General features: G+C 43.8%; 2 protein-coding genes across 5 annotated transcripts in view; one reads left to right on the forward strand and one right to left on the reverse strand.

Annotated features, from left to right (window-relative positions):
• Positions 1-4,304, forward strand: part of LOC139267396 (uncharacterized) — a 277,107-nt gene extending 272,803 nt beyond the window's left edge. For all 3 annotated transcript variants that reach the window (XM_070885663.1, XM_070885664.1, XM_070885665.1), the window contains one exon: positions 3,774-4,304. In XM_070885663.1, coding sequence (XP_070741764.1) covers positions 3,774-3,884 — 111 coding nt within the window. In that variant the 3' untranslated portion in view covers positions 3,885-4,304. The remainder of the gene's footprint in view (positions 1-3,773) is intronic.
• A 1,710-nt stretch (positions 4,305-6,014) lies between these two features.
• Positions 6,015-17,359, reverse strand: part of cd164 (CD164 molecule, sialomucin) — a 32,985-nt gene continuing 21,640 nt past the window's right edge. For both annotated transcript variants that reach the window (XM_070885667.1, XM_070885666.1), the window contains 2 exons: positions 15,098-15,166; positions 6,015-8,721 (listed from right to left, as the gene is read on the reverse strand). In XM_070885667.1, the coding sequence (XP_070741768.1) occupies positions 8,555-8,721; positions 15,098-15,166 (236 nt within the window). In that variant the 3' untranslated portion in view covers positions 6,015-8,554. The remainder of the gene's footprint in view (positions 8,722-15,097; positions 15,167-17,359) is intronic.

The following is a 17,359-nucleotide window of genomic DNA, read 5'->3' on the forward strand; positions in this document are numbered from 1 at the left end:
TCGGGTGTGTATTACAACAAGCTAACGTTGCGGGGAAGTTGCAGCCTGTCACCTATGCTTCTGGGAGCTTGTCTAAGGCCGAGAGGGCCTACAGCATGATTGAGAAAGAGGCTTTAGCGTGTGTGTTCGGGGTAAAGAAAATGCATCAGTACCTGTTTGGCCTCAAATTTGAGCTGGAAACCGATCACAAGCCCCTCACATCCCTGTTCGCTGAAAACAAGGGGATAAATACTAATGCCTCAGCCCGCATACAAAGGTGGGCACTCGCGCGATCAGCATATAACTATACCATCGGCCCCAGGCACCGAGAAATGTGCGGATGCTCTCAGTCGGCCACCATTGCCCACCACGGGGGTGGAAATGGCGCAGCCCGTAGACTTCTTGATGGTCATGGAAGCGTTTGAAAATGATAAATCACCTGTCACGGCCCGCCAGATTAGGATTTGGACCAGCCAAGATCCTCTGCTGTCCCTAGTAAAAAAACTGTGTACTGCATGGGAGCTGGGCCAGCATCCCCGTTGAAATGCAAGAGCTAATCAAGCCGTTCCAGTGGTGAAAGGACGAGCTGTCCATTCAGGCAGACTGCCTGTTGTGGGGTTACTGCGTAGTGCTACCCAAAAAGGGCAGGGAGACGTTCATCTCGGATCTCCACAGCACATTCCCAGGTATAGTGATGATGAAAGCGATAGCCAGATCCCACGTGTGGTGGCCCGGTATCGACTCTGACTTAAGAGTCCTGTCTACGGCAATGCAGTGTATGTGCTCAGTTGAGCAACGCGCCCAGAGAGGCACCACTAAGTTTGTGGTCCTGGCCCTCCAGACCATGGTCGAGGATCCATGTCGACTATGCGGGCCCGTTTCTCGGTAAAATGTTCCTGGTGGTGGTGGATGCTTTTTCAAAATGGATTAAATGTGAAATAATGTCGGGAAGCACCACCACCGCCACCATTGAAAGCCTGAGGGCCATGTTTGCCACCCGCGGCCTGCCTGCCTGACATACTGGTCAGTGACAATGGGCCATGTTTCACCAGTGCCGAATTTAAAGAATTTAAAGAATCCCCCTTACTACTAGGTGGATCAAGGGGTATGGCGAGAAAGCAGGAATGGGGTACTGAGGTTGCATGTTCAGCCATGAACTCATTGAATGGCGGTGCAGGCTCGAAGGGCCAAATGGCCTACTCCTGCACCTATTTTCTATGTTTCTATGACCCGCAATGGGATCAAACATGTCACTTCAGCCCCGTTTAAACCAGCCTCCAATGGGCAGGCAGAGCGGGCAGTACATACCATCAAACAGAGCCTTAAACGAGTCACAGAAGGCTCACTCCAAACCCGCCTGTCCAGAGTACTGCTCAGTTACTGCACGAGACCCCACTCGCTCACAGGGGTGCCCCCGGCTGAGCTACTCATGAAAAGGACACTTAAAACCAGACTCTCACTGGTTCACCCCAACCTGCATGATCAGGTAGAGAGCAGGCGGCAGCAACAAAATATAAATGATGATCGCGCCATGGGAAATTGATCTGAATGACCCTGTGTATATGCTAAACTATGGACATGGTCCCAAGTGGATCGCGGGCACAGTGATAACTAAAGAAGGGAATAAAGTGTTTGTAGTCAAACTAGACAATGGACAAATTTGCAGAAAGCACCTGGACCAAACGAGGCTGCGGTTCACAGACTGCCCTGAACAACCCACAGCAGACACCACCTTTTTCGAGCCCACAACACACACCCAAAGGATCAACGACACCACGCCGGACCAGGAAATCAGAGCCATCACGCCCAATAGCCCAGGCTCACCCTGTAACAACACGCCAGCCCAGCAAGGGCACAGCCAACACACCAGAACAGACATTTTTACCGAGGCAGTCCACCTGGGAAAGAAAGGCGCCCGACCACCTCACCTTGTAAATAGTTTTCATTTTGACTGGGGGGAGGGGGGGGAGGAAAGAGTGATGTTGTGTAGCCGTAATGCATGCACTCCCATGTTCCGCTACCAGTGAACTCATCCCCTGAAGTCCCAAGGGATCCCAGCATCCCTGGGAGCACTGTATATAAGCCGGCCCCTAAGGCCTGTTCCTCACTCTGGAGTGTCTTAATAAAGACTGAGGTCACTGTTACTTTAATTTCCCTGTGTGCAGCCTCATCTGTGTTTGGAACACCCTACATACCAAGTTATCTTACACCTCCACCCATCTCTCTGTCTACGTTATCATTGCCCTATCTCCCTAGCCAGCCCTCTCACTCATCCTTGTCCAATCATTCAAATAATACACAAGGATAGATACTTGGCTGCTTTACCGAATCTTCATGTAAAGTTTCTGTTAACATGTTGTCAAGCATTGAAATCTTTATTTTCACCTTCTCGGCCAGAAGTGTGTGCAGCTTTTAAAGTGTCCAGTGAATGGTAAGACACCACCCCCCCTGCCCCCGGGCACTGTAGGGATGCTTTATAGTGCTGGTATGGGGTGTTACACTCATGTGGAGTGAAGCAAATCTGGACAGGGTGAGGCCATCGCTGGCGTCCATGGCAGCAATGTGCACGGATGATGATGCTGTGTCCAGAGTAGCATCAGTTGATTGGTGTGGATTTTGGTGCTGGTGTTGGGGCTGATCATGTTGGGAATCTGAGGTAGGACCAAGGTGAGATTTTTTCAAGGACACTGTGCTGATGGAATTGATGGCAGGTGAGGTTGAGATGACAGAAGCGATCTGTCAGTGGTGAGAGGTTGTTCCAATGAGGTGATACAAGATAGAGAGGTTGCTCTAAACACTTGCAAGCTGCATAAAGGTTAATCTGGTTTCCAAATGCAGTGACTACTTCTAACCTTGGAAAGTGAAGACCTCTGAAATGGGAGCTTTCATAGACAATTTGCAGCTGTCAGGTTAGTGACTCATCCGCTGCTGAAGCCCGCACCCATGCCTTTGTTACCCCTGGACTTGACTATTCCAACGCACTCCTGGCTGGCCTCCTCGAGGTGATCCAAAACTTGGCTGCCCATTTCCTAACTCGCTCATCCATCACCCCCCTGCTCGCTGACCTACATTGGCTTCCGGTTAAGCAACACATGGCCTCGACTCTCCCTATCTCTAATCTCCTCCAGCCGCCACCCCGCCTACCCCTGCGCTCAACTATTGCTGGCCGTGTCTTCTGTTGCCTAGGCCCCAAGCTCTGGAACTAAGCTTTTGTGCTAATATGCGGCTCGGTGTCAAATTTTCTCGTAATACTCGTGAAGCGCCTTGGGACGTTTCACTATGTTAAAGGTGCTTATATAAATACAAGTTGTTGTTGTTGATGCTGACAACACCTGATCTACTTACCTGATGTGATAACCGCACTCCAGCAAACTCATTAAAAACCTGGTAAAGTCCTGCTTAACAAGCTTTTAACTATATAAATTGGCTGACCCGCCACTTGGATTCAGGTTTATTCAGGAATGACAGACCCGACACTTGGGAAACTGACCAGGAGGCGGGTTTACAGGTTACCGACCTACTGTCAATCTTTTTGATTGATAGCAGACCTGCCTCCAAACCCGTACTCGCAGGGCTGGTAAGATTTGGCTTATATAAGCAATTCTTAAATGGCTCCAGGGTAACAAAAGCTGATTTGCCTGTTCCACATCTCAAGGGCAAATAAGTGGCTATTAAGACATCTGAAGATGTGCATTGTTACCTTATGCCCACTGGTCTTCCATCTTAAATGGCATATTCTACACAAGTTTTAGTATGGTATGACAAACTTTGTTCTGTGATATTTCCAAAAAAAGGTACCAAGCAGACTGCGCAACAAGATGGTGGAAGCACTATTACCAGAACTGGAGGAACCAAATCATCATAATCTCCTAGAGCTGCAAGACTTCAGATTAAATCAGAAATAATTGACATATTACAGACAATCCAAAAATGAAAGCAAAAAAGGAGGGAAAATGTGATATGTTCACTGCAGATTAGTTTTGTAGTCTACGACTTTTTTTTTATGGAATGCATGAACACTTTGTAAATGTGATTATGTTTGACTAATTCCAGGTGAGATTTTTTTTTTAAATCATGATAAAAGTTCACCATTTTGTTTGGAGAGGATGCAGTGTGGGAGTTCTAGCTGCTTCACCATTGTTTTTTTTTGTCAAGACTGGCTTGTTTTTTTCTGTGCTGGAGCCCAGACTACTCAGTGGATACCAAGCTGACTCTCCAAAAGCTATGTGGAAATCTGTATTAGAATTAAGCATCCAAACAAACAATAAATATGTGCTGATGGACTGGAGACTATAGGGTGGAGTTTGGCACAGACAAACTATTAAATCAGCTCAATTGCTGCTGACTCCAACAGGAATGGAATTAGTCATCTGCATGACACTTAAGCAGGAGTTGCAACAGTTTATAACTAATTTCAGATGGGAACTAAATTTGTTCAAGAAAAAAAACCTGTCTCCTAGTGACATTTGTAACCATCCAATTTTTCCTTCCCCCTTTACCTTCCAACCCCAAACACCTGAAATATCAGGCTCATGCTAGCGTTTGGCTCCATAAGACCAGCCCTGTTAGAGAATGGCTGTCCTTTGTTTGAGCCGAGACAATGTCAGTCAGGCTATTGAACCATGGGGACATCAAAGGAGTCCAATCTTGTTCTCTGCCGACATACACTCTTCCATCAAAAGCAGTAAGCTATTAACAATTCACTCTGCACCATTAAGATACAGGCTACTTGCAGTCCCCCACCATGATCAGCAAAATTGGGACTTGCAACACGCATCACAGTACACACTGGGCTGGATTTTACAAACCTCGGCAGATCCATGGCAGGTCCTGGCCCCGCTGCCAGCTCCAGCCCGCTGTGAATGAATTTCCCTTAATTGGGCTTGTTAAGCCTGTCCAGTGCATTTCCCAGCCAATTAAGAGTAAGCAGGTCTGATGATCAGCCGGTTCCCTTAAAGGGATTATGGCCAACTTTAATTTGGTGTGTGTTGTCGATGTTCTATAGCATTGAGGTGCTGCAAACACGGACAAGCACTGCAGAGGTGCAGGGCTGCAACTGGCTTTCCTCAACGGAGGGAGTCACCAGCACACAGCAAGCAAGCGAGGTTCTCTTCCCTTCCCATGGGTGGAGAATACCTCCCTAGAACACAACCTGGTTGCACACTGCCCAGGAGGGCACAAGCAGGGAAGTGGTCAGGAGGACCTGGGTGCAGTACCACAAACATTTCAATCGATCATAAAACGTTAGTGCAAAGCCACACTCAACCTCATCCTACTGTGCCTCTCATCACATCCCCATCACGGTCTTCCCTATCTTACTCACACCATTATATCTTGCACCTCCACCCATCCCTCTATCTCTAGCCACATTACATCTCCATCTCCATCTCACTAGCCACCCCTCATACCTCTCCCTCATCTTAATGCAATCAAACCAACTAACACACAAGGGGAGGCACTTGGATGTTTTATCCAATGTTCACGTAAAGTTTGTGTCAAACATTGAAATCTTTATTTTCAACACTTTGCGTTCTTGGACAGATGTCTGCGCACCTTTGGAAGTGACAGTGAGTTGGGTGAATGGTGAGACATAATGTGATACACACAACCAAACCAAACCCCCCACCCCCACACGCAATGGCCAGGAGTGAAAGGAATGGCTTGGACATTGTAGGGATGATTATATGGTGTTGGTGTGGGGTGGTGCTAACCTGACATCATGTGGCAGCCAGGGTGTATAACATCAAGCAAAGTAAATTTGGCTACGTGGTCAGGTGCTGATGCCGTATCCTGTGCAGCATCAGTTGATTGCGGTGGGATTCTGGGGACCATGGTGAGTATAGTGCACCGATGCTGATGGAATAGATGGCAGGTGAATTAGAGCGGTCAAAAAAAACACTTTCCCACCCGACCCTCCACCGGTCGCACCCACTGACCACCACGCCTGGGAAAATCCTCTTGTGTTTACTCATTGAGCCAGATCTACTTCTATAACTTGACTAAGCTCAAGAAAAATACAATTCTAGAAACACAAACAAGTAAAACATGAAATTTATTGGTTGGTATGGTTACACACTGTACTCGATGAGATATTGTGGGGTGTAAAAACACTTCACAATGTTACAGGTAAAGCAGGCATCCAAAAAAGCTTCAGCTTTTACATATTACATCACACTTTGGCAAGTGAAGGCAGCAGAGATCTAAACAAAGCACTTCCAAAACATTTTATAAAATTAACATCCTCTCTTTCTCCTCATCTCCCTCTGCCCTCCAATTACATTTTTGGCTATACTTCAAGTCAATGGCTTGCAAGTTATCCTTTAAGGCACTTTAACCTGAATTCAATTCTCAATTGCACAGCCTAGACATAATGCAAATCTTGAGCACCTGAATCTAGAGGACAGTAATACAATCTGCAGATACAATTACAAAGTACTGTACTTTGTGGGTGCAGTGAACATTTCAGTGCAATACTTTAAAAAACAACATGGATTGCCAATAAAGTCCCTCATAGCAGAATTAAATTTAGTCTTTTGGTATACCAAAGTAGGTGGCCAAGTTCACATATACACTGCAGTTTGACAAAGCGGTGTCATAATTTAATACAATGAAGCTGCTTATGGCATACACAGCTGCAAGAAGAACAAAATGACAGACAGTCCTTTTGGTTTCAGATGACAAATGCACAAAAAACTGCAAGGGAAGTAATGGAATAAGCACAATGCATTAAAAAAAGTCACATTAGAACAGTTGTTAAGCTTGAACATTACAAGATCAGTTTAAAAAAAGTTTTTAATATTCCACAAGTCACAGAAACACAACCTTGTGTCATGTAAGAAACACACAATTTAGCTAGCACTGCAGTCTGAAGCATCAGAAACTACTCTGGTTACCCAAATATTGGTGGCCAATTGAGCAGCCCACTGCTACATTAAACATGAAACAAGTAATTTTTTTTACAAAGTGTTGCATTACTTTACTAGTGAGAGGTGGTGGAAGTGGGGGAGGGGGAGAAAAAGAGGAGGGAAGTGATTGTGATATTTTCAGAACTTCAGGTTTTGCCAATTTTTGATTCTGGGAACCAGTTGTTAGCCACTATGCACCCCACTTCAAATAGATGCTTCTGGGGCAGGATCTTCTCGAAGTTTTTGTTGCTGCTTTGCTAATTTATGAAAAGCTGCAGTTTGTGTATACAAAGGACAAGAGGAGAGGTCAGTTAAACCAGAATATGTCCTGCAATTCAAAAAGAAAATCCCACCAAATGAAAAATCTGGGTAATCAGTTTGCCTGTATTCAAATCATCTGCCTCAGACCAATAATTTTGTACACCGCCACTTTTTCCCAGCACACTAACTTTCCTAGTTACCATTCAAGTTTCAATTACTTTCATCTCCGAGACATAAAAGCATACTGCTCCAACCTGAAAGTAATTACTGTGAAGTTATTGTATGCAACTCATCAAATCATTTACAAGATCTCAAAACACTTGACCAACCCCCTGAATTAAACAGAAATATTATACTACACTTCAAGATTTAAAAATTTAATCTGAAATGATTGTCTTCCAATCTTCACACATCAACAGAACAATTTCAAGCTAAGATGCTACATTCTTCACAATACGGTCATTGTAAGAGCTACCAACTTTAGTGACAACTGCTCAGAGAAAATAAAATTCTTCTGTTTATATATATCTGCCCATTACACAAACAAGTAAATAGAATGTAGATACTATTCACAACAAAGCAGAAATCTTCAAAGTACCAGAACATGCAGTATTTCACAAGGGCCAACAGCAAGGGAGAATACTGGAATCAAATGAAACCTCCAAATCACCAATAGTGAACTTCAAATAAAAGTGGATAACATGCTTTCAAATTTTCAACCCATTCATGCATGACATACAACCATGATCACATACTGTATCGAATGTGGATTGCCTTATTTCAGAGGATACAAACTAAAAGTGGCCGACAAAGTCTGGATCTAGTGCAAACAATCCAAAAATATAAATTCCGTTTGGAACTTCATTAACATTCACAATGAAGCCGTTAAATTGTGTCCGATATACAGTACTATTCTATCATGTTGCTGATGCACACAAGGAGGCAAAAAAACTAAGGTGCTCCATTAAAAAACATTTATAGTGTAATTTATCTCAGCAATCAATCCAGTTGGCAGCTCTAGATTACAAATCAACCTTAACACTGAAAAATTTAAACAGAAAATATTTTCCATGAATATAGAATGCGGTAGTTTGTTTGAAGGAGGTCCATGTTCCAAGGACAACAAAATTAGCAGAAATAAGGCCACATTTATTTAAGGCTTGGCTGTTTTCCTCCCCCAAATAAATCCATGTGCCCAGTACTAAATAAAGTTTGGGTCTATTAAAAAGGTTACAGCCCTGTTCAACAAATGATGGCAAGTCAAAACCAAATCAAAAAAGTTAAACCATGTACACCATTAAGATATGGCTAATTCTAAAGAGTGGTGTTTTATCTCCTGAAACTTAACCTACACAGCAGACCAACAATGTAAGCAACAGTCAAGACAATGTGGTCCAACAGTGAAGTATTTAGAGCGTGTGATAGTTCCTATCCTTGGTTTTGCAGAACTTGACAGCAAAAAAGATTACAGCTTGCAATCCAAGCACAAGCACAATTCCCCCAATGAAACTTGCTGCATCAAACGTAGATTTCTTATGAGGCAGAGGTGGTGCTAGAGTCGTCCCATTAGGTGTACCTGTAGCAAACAGAATATATACATTAGGGTAAAACCAAATTCTGCATACTTGTAAAATTGAAAATAACTTTTTGCGGCCCGAGGACTCCATTCTGGGCATGGTTATTATGCAGTTTTCTTTATATGGTTGAAGCGAGTATGCCGGTACAGCAAGTAATCAGGAAGGCAAATGGAATGTTGGCCTTTATTGCAAGGGGGGGGGGGGGGGGGGGGAGGGGAAGAGAGTATAAAAGCAGGGAAGTCCTGCTACAACTGTACAGGGTATTGGTAAGGCCACACATGGAGTATTGTGTACAGTTTTGGTCTCCGTATTTAAGGAAGGATATACTTGTATTGGAGGCTGTTCAGAGAAGGTTCACTAGGTTGATTCTGGTGATGAGGGGGTTGACTTATGAAGCTAGGTTGGTCCTGTACGCATTGGAGTTCAGAAGAATGAGAGGTGATCTTATTGAAACTTATAAGATAATGAGGGGGGCTCGACAAGGTGGATGCAGAGAGGATATTTCCACTCATAGGGGAAACTAAAACGAGAGAACATAGTCTTTGAATAAGGGGCCGCTCATTTAAAACTGAGATGGAGAAATTTCTTCAGAGGGTTGTAAATCTATAGGATTCTTTATCCCAGAGAGCTATGGAGGGTCATTAAATATATTTAAGGCGGAGATAGACAGATTTTTGAACGATAAGGGAGTAAAGGGCTATGGGGAGCAGGCAGGGAAGTGGAGCTGAGTCTATGATCAGATCAGCCATGATCTTATTGAATGGCAGAGCATGCTCCTATTTCTTATGTCCCAGAGTTGGCCTCATGTATGTCCCAAGAACCAGAGAAACACAAGTGGCCAACAGGTTTCCCTAGAGAACAAGGAGCTGAAGTAGGTGAGGTAGCAAAAGATTCCACTACAATACTGTAGTGGTCTGTGTAAAAGATGAGTTCAGTAATAATGGAATGAGAGAAAAAAAGAGGAGAGAAAGACAAACAAATTGGATAACTATCCAGATATAACAGTTATAATAATGGGTGACTATGTAAATATAGATTGGGGTAAAATTTCTACAGTATCTTCCTGTTTTTGGTTCAACAAGGAAAGAGATATTGCTGACTATTTTGAGGAAATGAAATGGACAAGTTGGTACGGTAAAGGTATGGGAACATCGAGGGCAACAGTGATTTATCTATTGCAACAGCTTGCATTTGTAAAGCATCTTTAATGTAGAAATAAATATCCCAAGATTTTCCAGGGATATAAGGAAAAAAGTTTGGTCGAAGTGGTGGTTTTTAAAAAGGCATTAAGGGAGGGAATTCGAGAACATGGGGCCAAGCCGGCTGAAGGCGCAGCCACCAATGGCGAGACGAAGGATGCAGCAATGCACAAGGCGGCAGAGGAACAGAGTGTTTCGGGGGAAGGAGGGCACTGTAGGTGTGGATTTAAGTTGGAGCTAAAGAGGGGTGAGGCCCTGAAGGAAATTAAACATAATGATGAGACTTTAAGTGAGGCTTTGGGAGCCCGGGAAACAATGTAGGTCTGCAAAAACAGAAGCAATTGATGAATGGGACATGGCGCAGGACAGGATATGGTCAATTTTGGATGACCTCAAGTTTATGATGGAAGACTATGGGAGGTTGGCTTGGCGAGCATTGAAGTAGTCAAGTCTATGAAATGCTCATGTAGGACATGGGCTAAAGTTGGCTCATTATCAAAATTGAAAAGCAAAGGAAGCCAAAAATAAAGAAAATCAAGCCAATTATTTAAAAAGAATCTACAAGGAGAAGCAAGAATGATTACAAAAGCTGAGCAAATATGAGGGATGATTCACAGTAATATAAAAAGGTCAATGTGATCTCCTAGATTCGTTTTGATTGCTACAGGGATCAGTGGTGAATTTTCCAGATTTCTTCCCCTTCCAATTGGCCTGGATCTTAATTTTTTTTCCACCTCTCCCAGGAGATTGCATGGCTCTGGGTGGGTAGAGAGTGCAAGAGAGGGGGTTGCCATTAGGCATCACAGCTATATGGGACAGGCTTGATGAATCAGTTTGTGCTGTCCATCATTTTCATATACTGGAACAAGACAAACAGTAAATGATTTTTAAACTCAAAAAGTAAAATAGTTAAAGAAAGGGAAGGACTGATTAGAAATGAGAAAGGAATCTTAGAACAGCAAAGGAGTGGTTGGTCGATATAAAATTAGCACTTTACCTCAGAGGTGAAGGAATTCAGATAACTAGATAACAAAGTCGTACTTGAAACCAATTGGAGGAACTTGGTGGAAAAAGTCCCTGATGGGGTGCATCTTGGAATGCTCAGGAAGTCAAGGAGGAAATAGCAGAGGTACTGACAACAACCTTTCAAACTTTCTTAGACACCAAAATTGTGCCAGGGGACTAGCAGTTACCAACACCTCTGTTCAAGGACAAAAAGGATAGACTAACAACCTGTATTCATATAGCACCTTTAATGTAGTGAAACGTCCCAAGACGCATCACGAGTATCGTGCGATAAAAATTTGACACTGAGCCGCAGAAGTAGAAATTAGCGCAAGTGACAAGGTATGTTTTAAGGAGCATCTTGGAGGAGGAAAGAGAGGTAGGAGACGGAGAAGTTCAGGCAGGGAGTTCCAGAGTTTGGGGCCGAGGCAACAGAAGACACTGCCACCAATTGTTCAGCAATCAGGGATGCTCAGGGAGGGCAGAATTAGAGGAGCGCAGAGTTCTTGGCCAGGGGTTTGGGGCTGGAGGAGATTACAGAGAGTGTGGCGAGGCCATGGAGGGATGTGAAAATAAGGATGAGAATTTTGAAATCATGGCGTTGATATCTGGAAGCTAATGTAGGTCAGCGAACAAGGGGTGATGGGTGATTGGGACTTGGAGAGAGTTAGGACACAGGCAGCCGAGTTTTGGATCACCTCTAGTTTACGTAGAGTAGAATGTGGGAGGCCAGCCAGGAGTGTGTTGGAATAGTCAAGTCTAGAGGTAACAAAGGCATGGATTAAAGCACATGGTATTGGGGGTAATGTATTGACATGGATAGAGAACTGGTTAGCAGACAGGAAGCAGAGAGTTGGGATAAACGGGTCCTTTTCAGAATGGCAGGCAGTGACTAGTGGGGTGCCGCAGGGCTCAGTGCTGGGTCGCCAGCTATTTACAATATACATCAATGATTTAAATGAAGGAATTAAGTGTAATATCTCCAAGTTTGCAGATGACACTAAGCCGGGTGGCAGTGTGAGCTGTGATGAGGATGCTAAGAGGCTGCAGGGTGACTTGGACTGGTTAGGTGAGTGGGCAAATGCATGGCAGATGCAGTATAATGTGGATAAATGTGACGTTACCCACTGTGGTGGCAAAAACATGCAAGCAGATTATCTGAATGGCAGATTAGGAAAAGGGGAGTTGCAACGAGACCTGGGTGTCATGGTACATCAGTCATTGAAAGTTGGCATGCAGGTACAGCAGGCGGTGAAAGCGGCAAATGGCATGATGGCCTTTAGCTCAGGGATTTGAGTATAGGAGCAGCGAGGTCTTACTGCAGGCCTCACTTGGAATAGTGTGTTCAGTTTTGGTCTCCTAATCTGAGGAAGGGCATTCTTGCTATTGAGGGAGCGCAGCGAAAGTTCACTAGACTGATTCCCGGGATGGCAGGACTGACATATGAGAGACTGGATCGACTGGGCCTGTATTCGCTGGAGTTTAGAAGAATGAGAAGGGAATCTCATAGAAACATAAAATTCTGACAGGACTGGACAGGTTAGAAACATAGAAAATAGGTGCAGGAATAGGCCATTCGGCCCTTCTAGCCTGCACCGCCATTCAATGAGTTCATGGCTGAACATGCAACTTCAGTACCCCATTCCTGCTTTCTCACCATACCCCTTGATTCCCCTAGTAGTAAGGACTTCATCTAACTCCTTTTTGAATATATTTAGTGAATTGGCCTCAACAACTTTGTGGTAGAGAATTCCACAGGTTCACCACTCTCTGGGTGAAGAAATTCCTCCTCATCTCGGTCCTAAATGGCTTCCCCCTTATCCTTAGACTGTGTCCCCTGGTTCTGGACTTCCCCAACATTGGGAACATTCTTCCTGCATCTAACCTGTCTAACCCCGTCAGAATTTTAAACGTTTCTATGAGGTCCCCTCTCATTCTTCTGAACTCGTGAATACAAGCCCAGTTGATCCAGTCTTTCTTGATAGGTCAGTCCCGCCATCCCGGGAATCAGTCTGGTGAACCTTCGCTGCACTCCCTCAATAGCAAGAATGTCCTTCCTCAGGTTAGGAGACCAAAACTGTACATAATACTCCAGGTGTGGCCTCACCACAGCCCTGTACAATTGTAGCATCACCTCCCTGCCCTTGTACTCAAATCCCCTCGCTATGAAGGCCAACATGCCATTTGCTTTCTTAACCGCCTGCTGTACCTGCATGCCAACCTTCAATGACTGATGTACCATGACACCCAGGTCTCTTTGCACCTCCCCTTTTCCTAATCTGTCACCATTCAGATAATAGTCTGTCTCTGTTTTTACCACCAAAGTGGATAACCTCACATTTATCCACATTATACTTCATCTGCCATGCATTTGCCCACTCACCTAACCTATCCAAGTCGCTCTGCAGCCTCATAGCATCCTCCTCGCAGCTCACACTGCCACCCAACTTAGTGTCATCCGCAAATTTGGAGATACTACAATTAATCCCCTCGTCTAAATCATTAATGTACAGTGTAAACAGCTGGGGCCCCAGCACAGAACCTTGTGGTACCCCACTAGTCACTGCCTGCCATTCTGAAAAGTCCCCATTTACTCCTACTCTTTGCTTCCTGTCTGACAAGCAGTTCTCAATCCATGTCAGCACACTACCCCCAATCCCATGTGCTTTAACTTTGCACATTAATCTCTTCTGTGGGACCTTGTCGAAAGCCTTCTGAAAGTCCAAATATACCACATCAACTGGTTCTCCCTTGTCCACTCTACTGGAAACATCCTCAAAAAATTCCAGAAGATTTGTCAAGCATGATTTCCCTTTCACAAATCCATGCTGACTTGAACCTATCATATTACCTCTTTCCAAATGCACTGCGATGACATCCTTAATAATTGATTCCATCATTTTACCCACTACCGATGTCAGGCTGACCGGTCTGTAATTCCCTGTTTTCTCTCTCCCTTTTTTAAAAAGTGGGGTTACATTGGCTACCCTCCACTCCATAGGAACTGATCCAGAGTCAATGGAATGTTGGAAAATGACTGTCAATGCATCCACTATTTCCAAGGCCACCTCCTTAAGTACTCTGGGATGCAGTCCATCAGGCCCTGGGGATTTATCGGCCTTCAATCCCATCAATTTCCCCAACACAATTTCCCGACTAATAAGGATTTCCCTCAGTTCCTCCTCCTTACTAGACCCTCCGAACCCTTTTATATCCGGTTAGATGCAGGAAGAATGTTCCCGATGTTGCAGAAGTCCAGAACCAGGGGTTACAGTCTAAGGATAAGGGGTAAGCCATTTAGCCGCGGAGAGTGGTTGATGCCAGCTCATTGGATATATTCAAGAGGGAGTTAGATATGGCCCTTACGGTTAAAGGGATCAAGGTGTATGGAGAGAAAGCAGGAAAGGGGTACCGAGGTGAAGGATCAGCCATGATCTTATTGAATGGTGGTGCAGGCTCAAAGGGCCGAATGGCCTACTCCTGCACCTTTTTTCTATGTTTCTATGTTTCAGCAGCGGATGAGCTGAGGCAAGGGCTGAGACGGGTGATGTTACGGAGATGTTAATAGGTGGTCTTAGTTATGTTACGGATATGGTTGAAAGCTCATTTCAGGGTCAAATAGGACACCAAGGGTGCGAACAGTCTGGTTCAACTGCAGACAGGAGTTGGGGAAAGGGATGGAGTCAGTGTCTAGGTAGCCATAGACCAGGTAACTATCAACCAGTGGACAAGTTTCTAAAGGGCATTATACAGGATAAAATCACTCATTTAAAAAGACAAGTTGATCGTGGACTACCAGAATCAATTTGTAAAAGAAAAGTTGGGAATGAATTATAATTGTTTTTTTGATGAAATAATGGGAAATGCAGTGTCATTGTGCCCTTATGGGCACCTTCATCTCCTCCTCTGGCTCGGTGTCAATTTTTGTCGGGATTTTTTAAGGTGGTTACACATGGCTGCAAGATTCTCACCATCCTCAGATTCATTGAGTTGTTACACTATTATACTCTACAATTTTTGCATGTAATAATCCATGGATTGCCTTGTAAAATAAGTTTCCTTTGGTACTAATTGTTCCAGTCTAAATACACAGGGACATTGTTGGAGATATTATATTTCTACCTCCAAACAAAAGATAATTTGAGAACATGCAACATGGTTTCACATTTACCTGCTGTAGTAGTAAGGCTGGTGATATTGGGCGTCAGAGTAACCATAGTGCTAACCGGAGTGGGAGTAGCTGTACAGGCAAGTCATAACAAAAGTTAACAGAACAAAATAAATTATGCACCATTTCATGGTCACAAGTCAGTTCAAAAAAAAAAAATTCTAAATGTGTCACAGTAGCCAGATATTAACAGTTGGCCAGAACCTGTGGCCGCATTCTGCTTATTGCTATGTACTAGAACAGCAGTTGCTAATGGCAACATGTACTTAAAAATAAAGTCTGAATCTGTATTGGGCAATATCCAGAATTAAACCAAAGTAACCAGAGTCTATTATGTTACTACTTCAGTGAATCAATGTCTAGCAACTAAACATACAGCACAGCAAGAGGCCAATTGGCCAATCATGCCATCTCTTTGAAAGCTATGCAATGTCCCAATCCCCTGCTCCCTTTAGAATTAGAAAACAATGTAGATGAACAGCATTTAAAAAAAACATTGAATACAGGGAAGAAAATTTATTTTATGTTATTACATATTTAACTATTTTCAGTATTATTCAGCCATGTCGGGTCAGAGAATATACTCAGTTTTTTTCCCATTTCTGATTTGCTTCCCCCACCTCTCTCAAAGATGGTCTCACAGGCATCATTGGCCTCCATTAACACATATAAAGTACCATCAATTTGACCAAAGGGTTCTCGTAGCCAAGCCCAACCTTCAGCCAGACATCCACACACTCACTTTTCAGCAGGAAATCACTCGGCACTGATCAGGAAAGACTTTGCCGACGTTTCCCCATCCTAATCAATGATGCTGAGGACAACTGTGTCCCCATCACCGGCACAGCTCAGATAGCTAACTTAGCACAAATGAGTGCGCGAAATGGTGCCTTCCTCTTAACATTTCTGGAAACATTTAGCAGGTCAGGCAGCATGTGCTGACCTTTCCAGGAATGGGGCGGGAGGTAGGGCAAGTAAAGGAACGGGCTGGTGCTTGGCATTTGGACACTGTACCGACAAGGTACTCTGCACACTCTTTGACCCGCTTTCAATCTGCTCCACTTTGTCATACTTCCTTTTCTACCATCAGATCAGCCATAATCTTATTGAATGGTGGAGCAGGCTCGAGTGGCCAAATAGCCTACTCCTATTTATGTTCTACCTGCTTATCCCCCCACCTGTTTACCTATTCACACATATCCTGACTTTTTTTTTAAAATACCTCTGATTATGCCTCCTATTGTCTCATGCCAATTTAACTGCCTCCTACTCTCCATTCAGCAATTTGCAGATCATACATTTCCTGTCTGGTGGGTGGGCAGGCTCAACTTCCTGGCATTCTGTTCTTTTAAAAATAGGAGTTATGGCACAAGAACATTGCTCTGCTGATTTCCACAGGTGTACTGGGTTGAGACAAAGTCTGGAATTGTTCACCATATTTACATGCAGATTGGATGCTAGTTTTGCAAAACAAAACATTTAGTTAGCAGTATCTATATAGCCACTCTAGTCTCTAGTTTTTTTTTTTAAGTGCTCCATCTGCCAAACTGTTAGTATCAGTGGTCCCACCAGCTTCTCATTTGTTGCTCAGAATCATCCCCAGGAAAAAGTCAGACAAATTTCTGCTGCTAAATCTTATATTGGACATATAAACTCCAGTGAGGCACAGCAAACAAGCTCTTATACAATTAAAACATGTATTTTACTTACCCAATCGGTGAAATTGCAACTGTTCTTCAGTGTCCAAAATGGCAGTGTAGATCGATCAAGATACTTGGACCTTGGACTAATGCCAAGTGTAAGCATACCATCACAGGCTGTTAAAATGTGACTTTTTGGACAGCAGTACTATATTTGCTAGATAGTGCTCAATAAAGATGTTCCCACTTACTTTAGGTGCTCAATGGGTTTTTATTCCACTGGTTTAGTTGAATTACCATTTTTTGGTCAAACAGGTATGAGAACTTAAATACATAATGCTCAAAGTTAACATACAAAGCTGCTGACAAATTCAGAAAGAGCGCTTTAGTTTGCTCAATATGAAATACCCATGCTCTCCAGCCATCCTACTAGTCAGCGTACTGTCTTGCTGAATTATATAAACTGGAGTGGGAAGAATCCCAGGCCTAGAATACAGGTTTATCCTTCCAGGTCCCATCAGTAAACCAAGACCCTGGTGTACTGCTGACCTTACTGCCTCAGGAATTGGATTTCTAATCTCTCTCTCTCAGCAATCACCCAAATCAATACCTCTACAGAAATTTG

This window comes from Pristiophorus japonicus, chromosome 7 (assembly GCF_044704955.1).
Source record: "Pristiophorus japonicus isolate sPriJap1 chromosome 7, sPriJap1.hap1, whole genome shotgun sequence".
Lineage (NCBI taxonomy): Eukaryota > Metazoa > Chordata > Chondrichthyes > Pristiophoridae > Pristiophorus > Pristiophorus japonicus.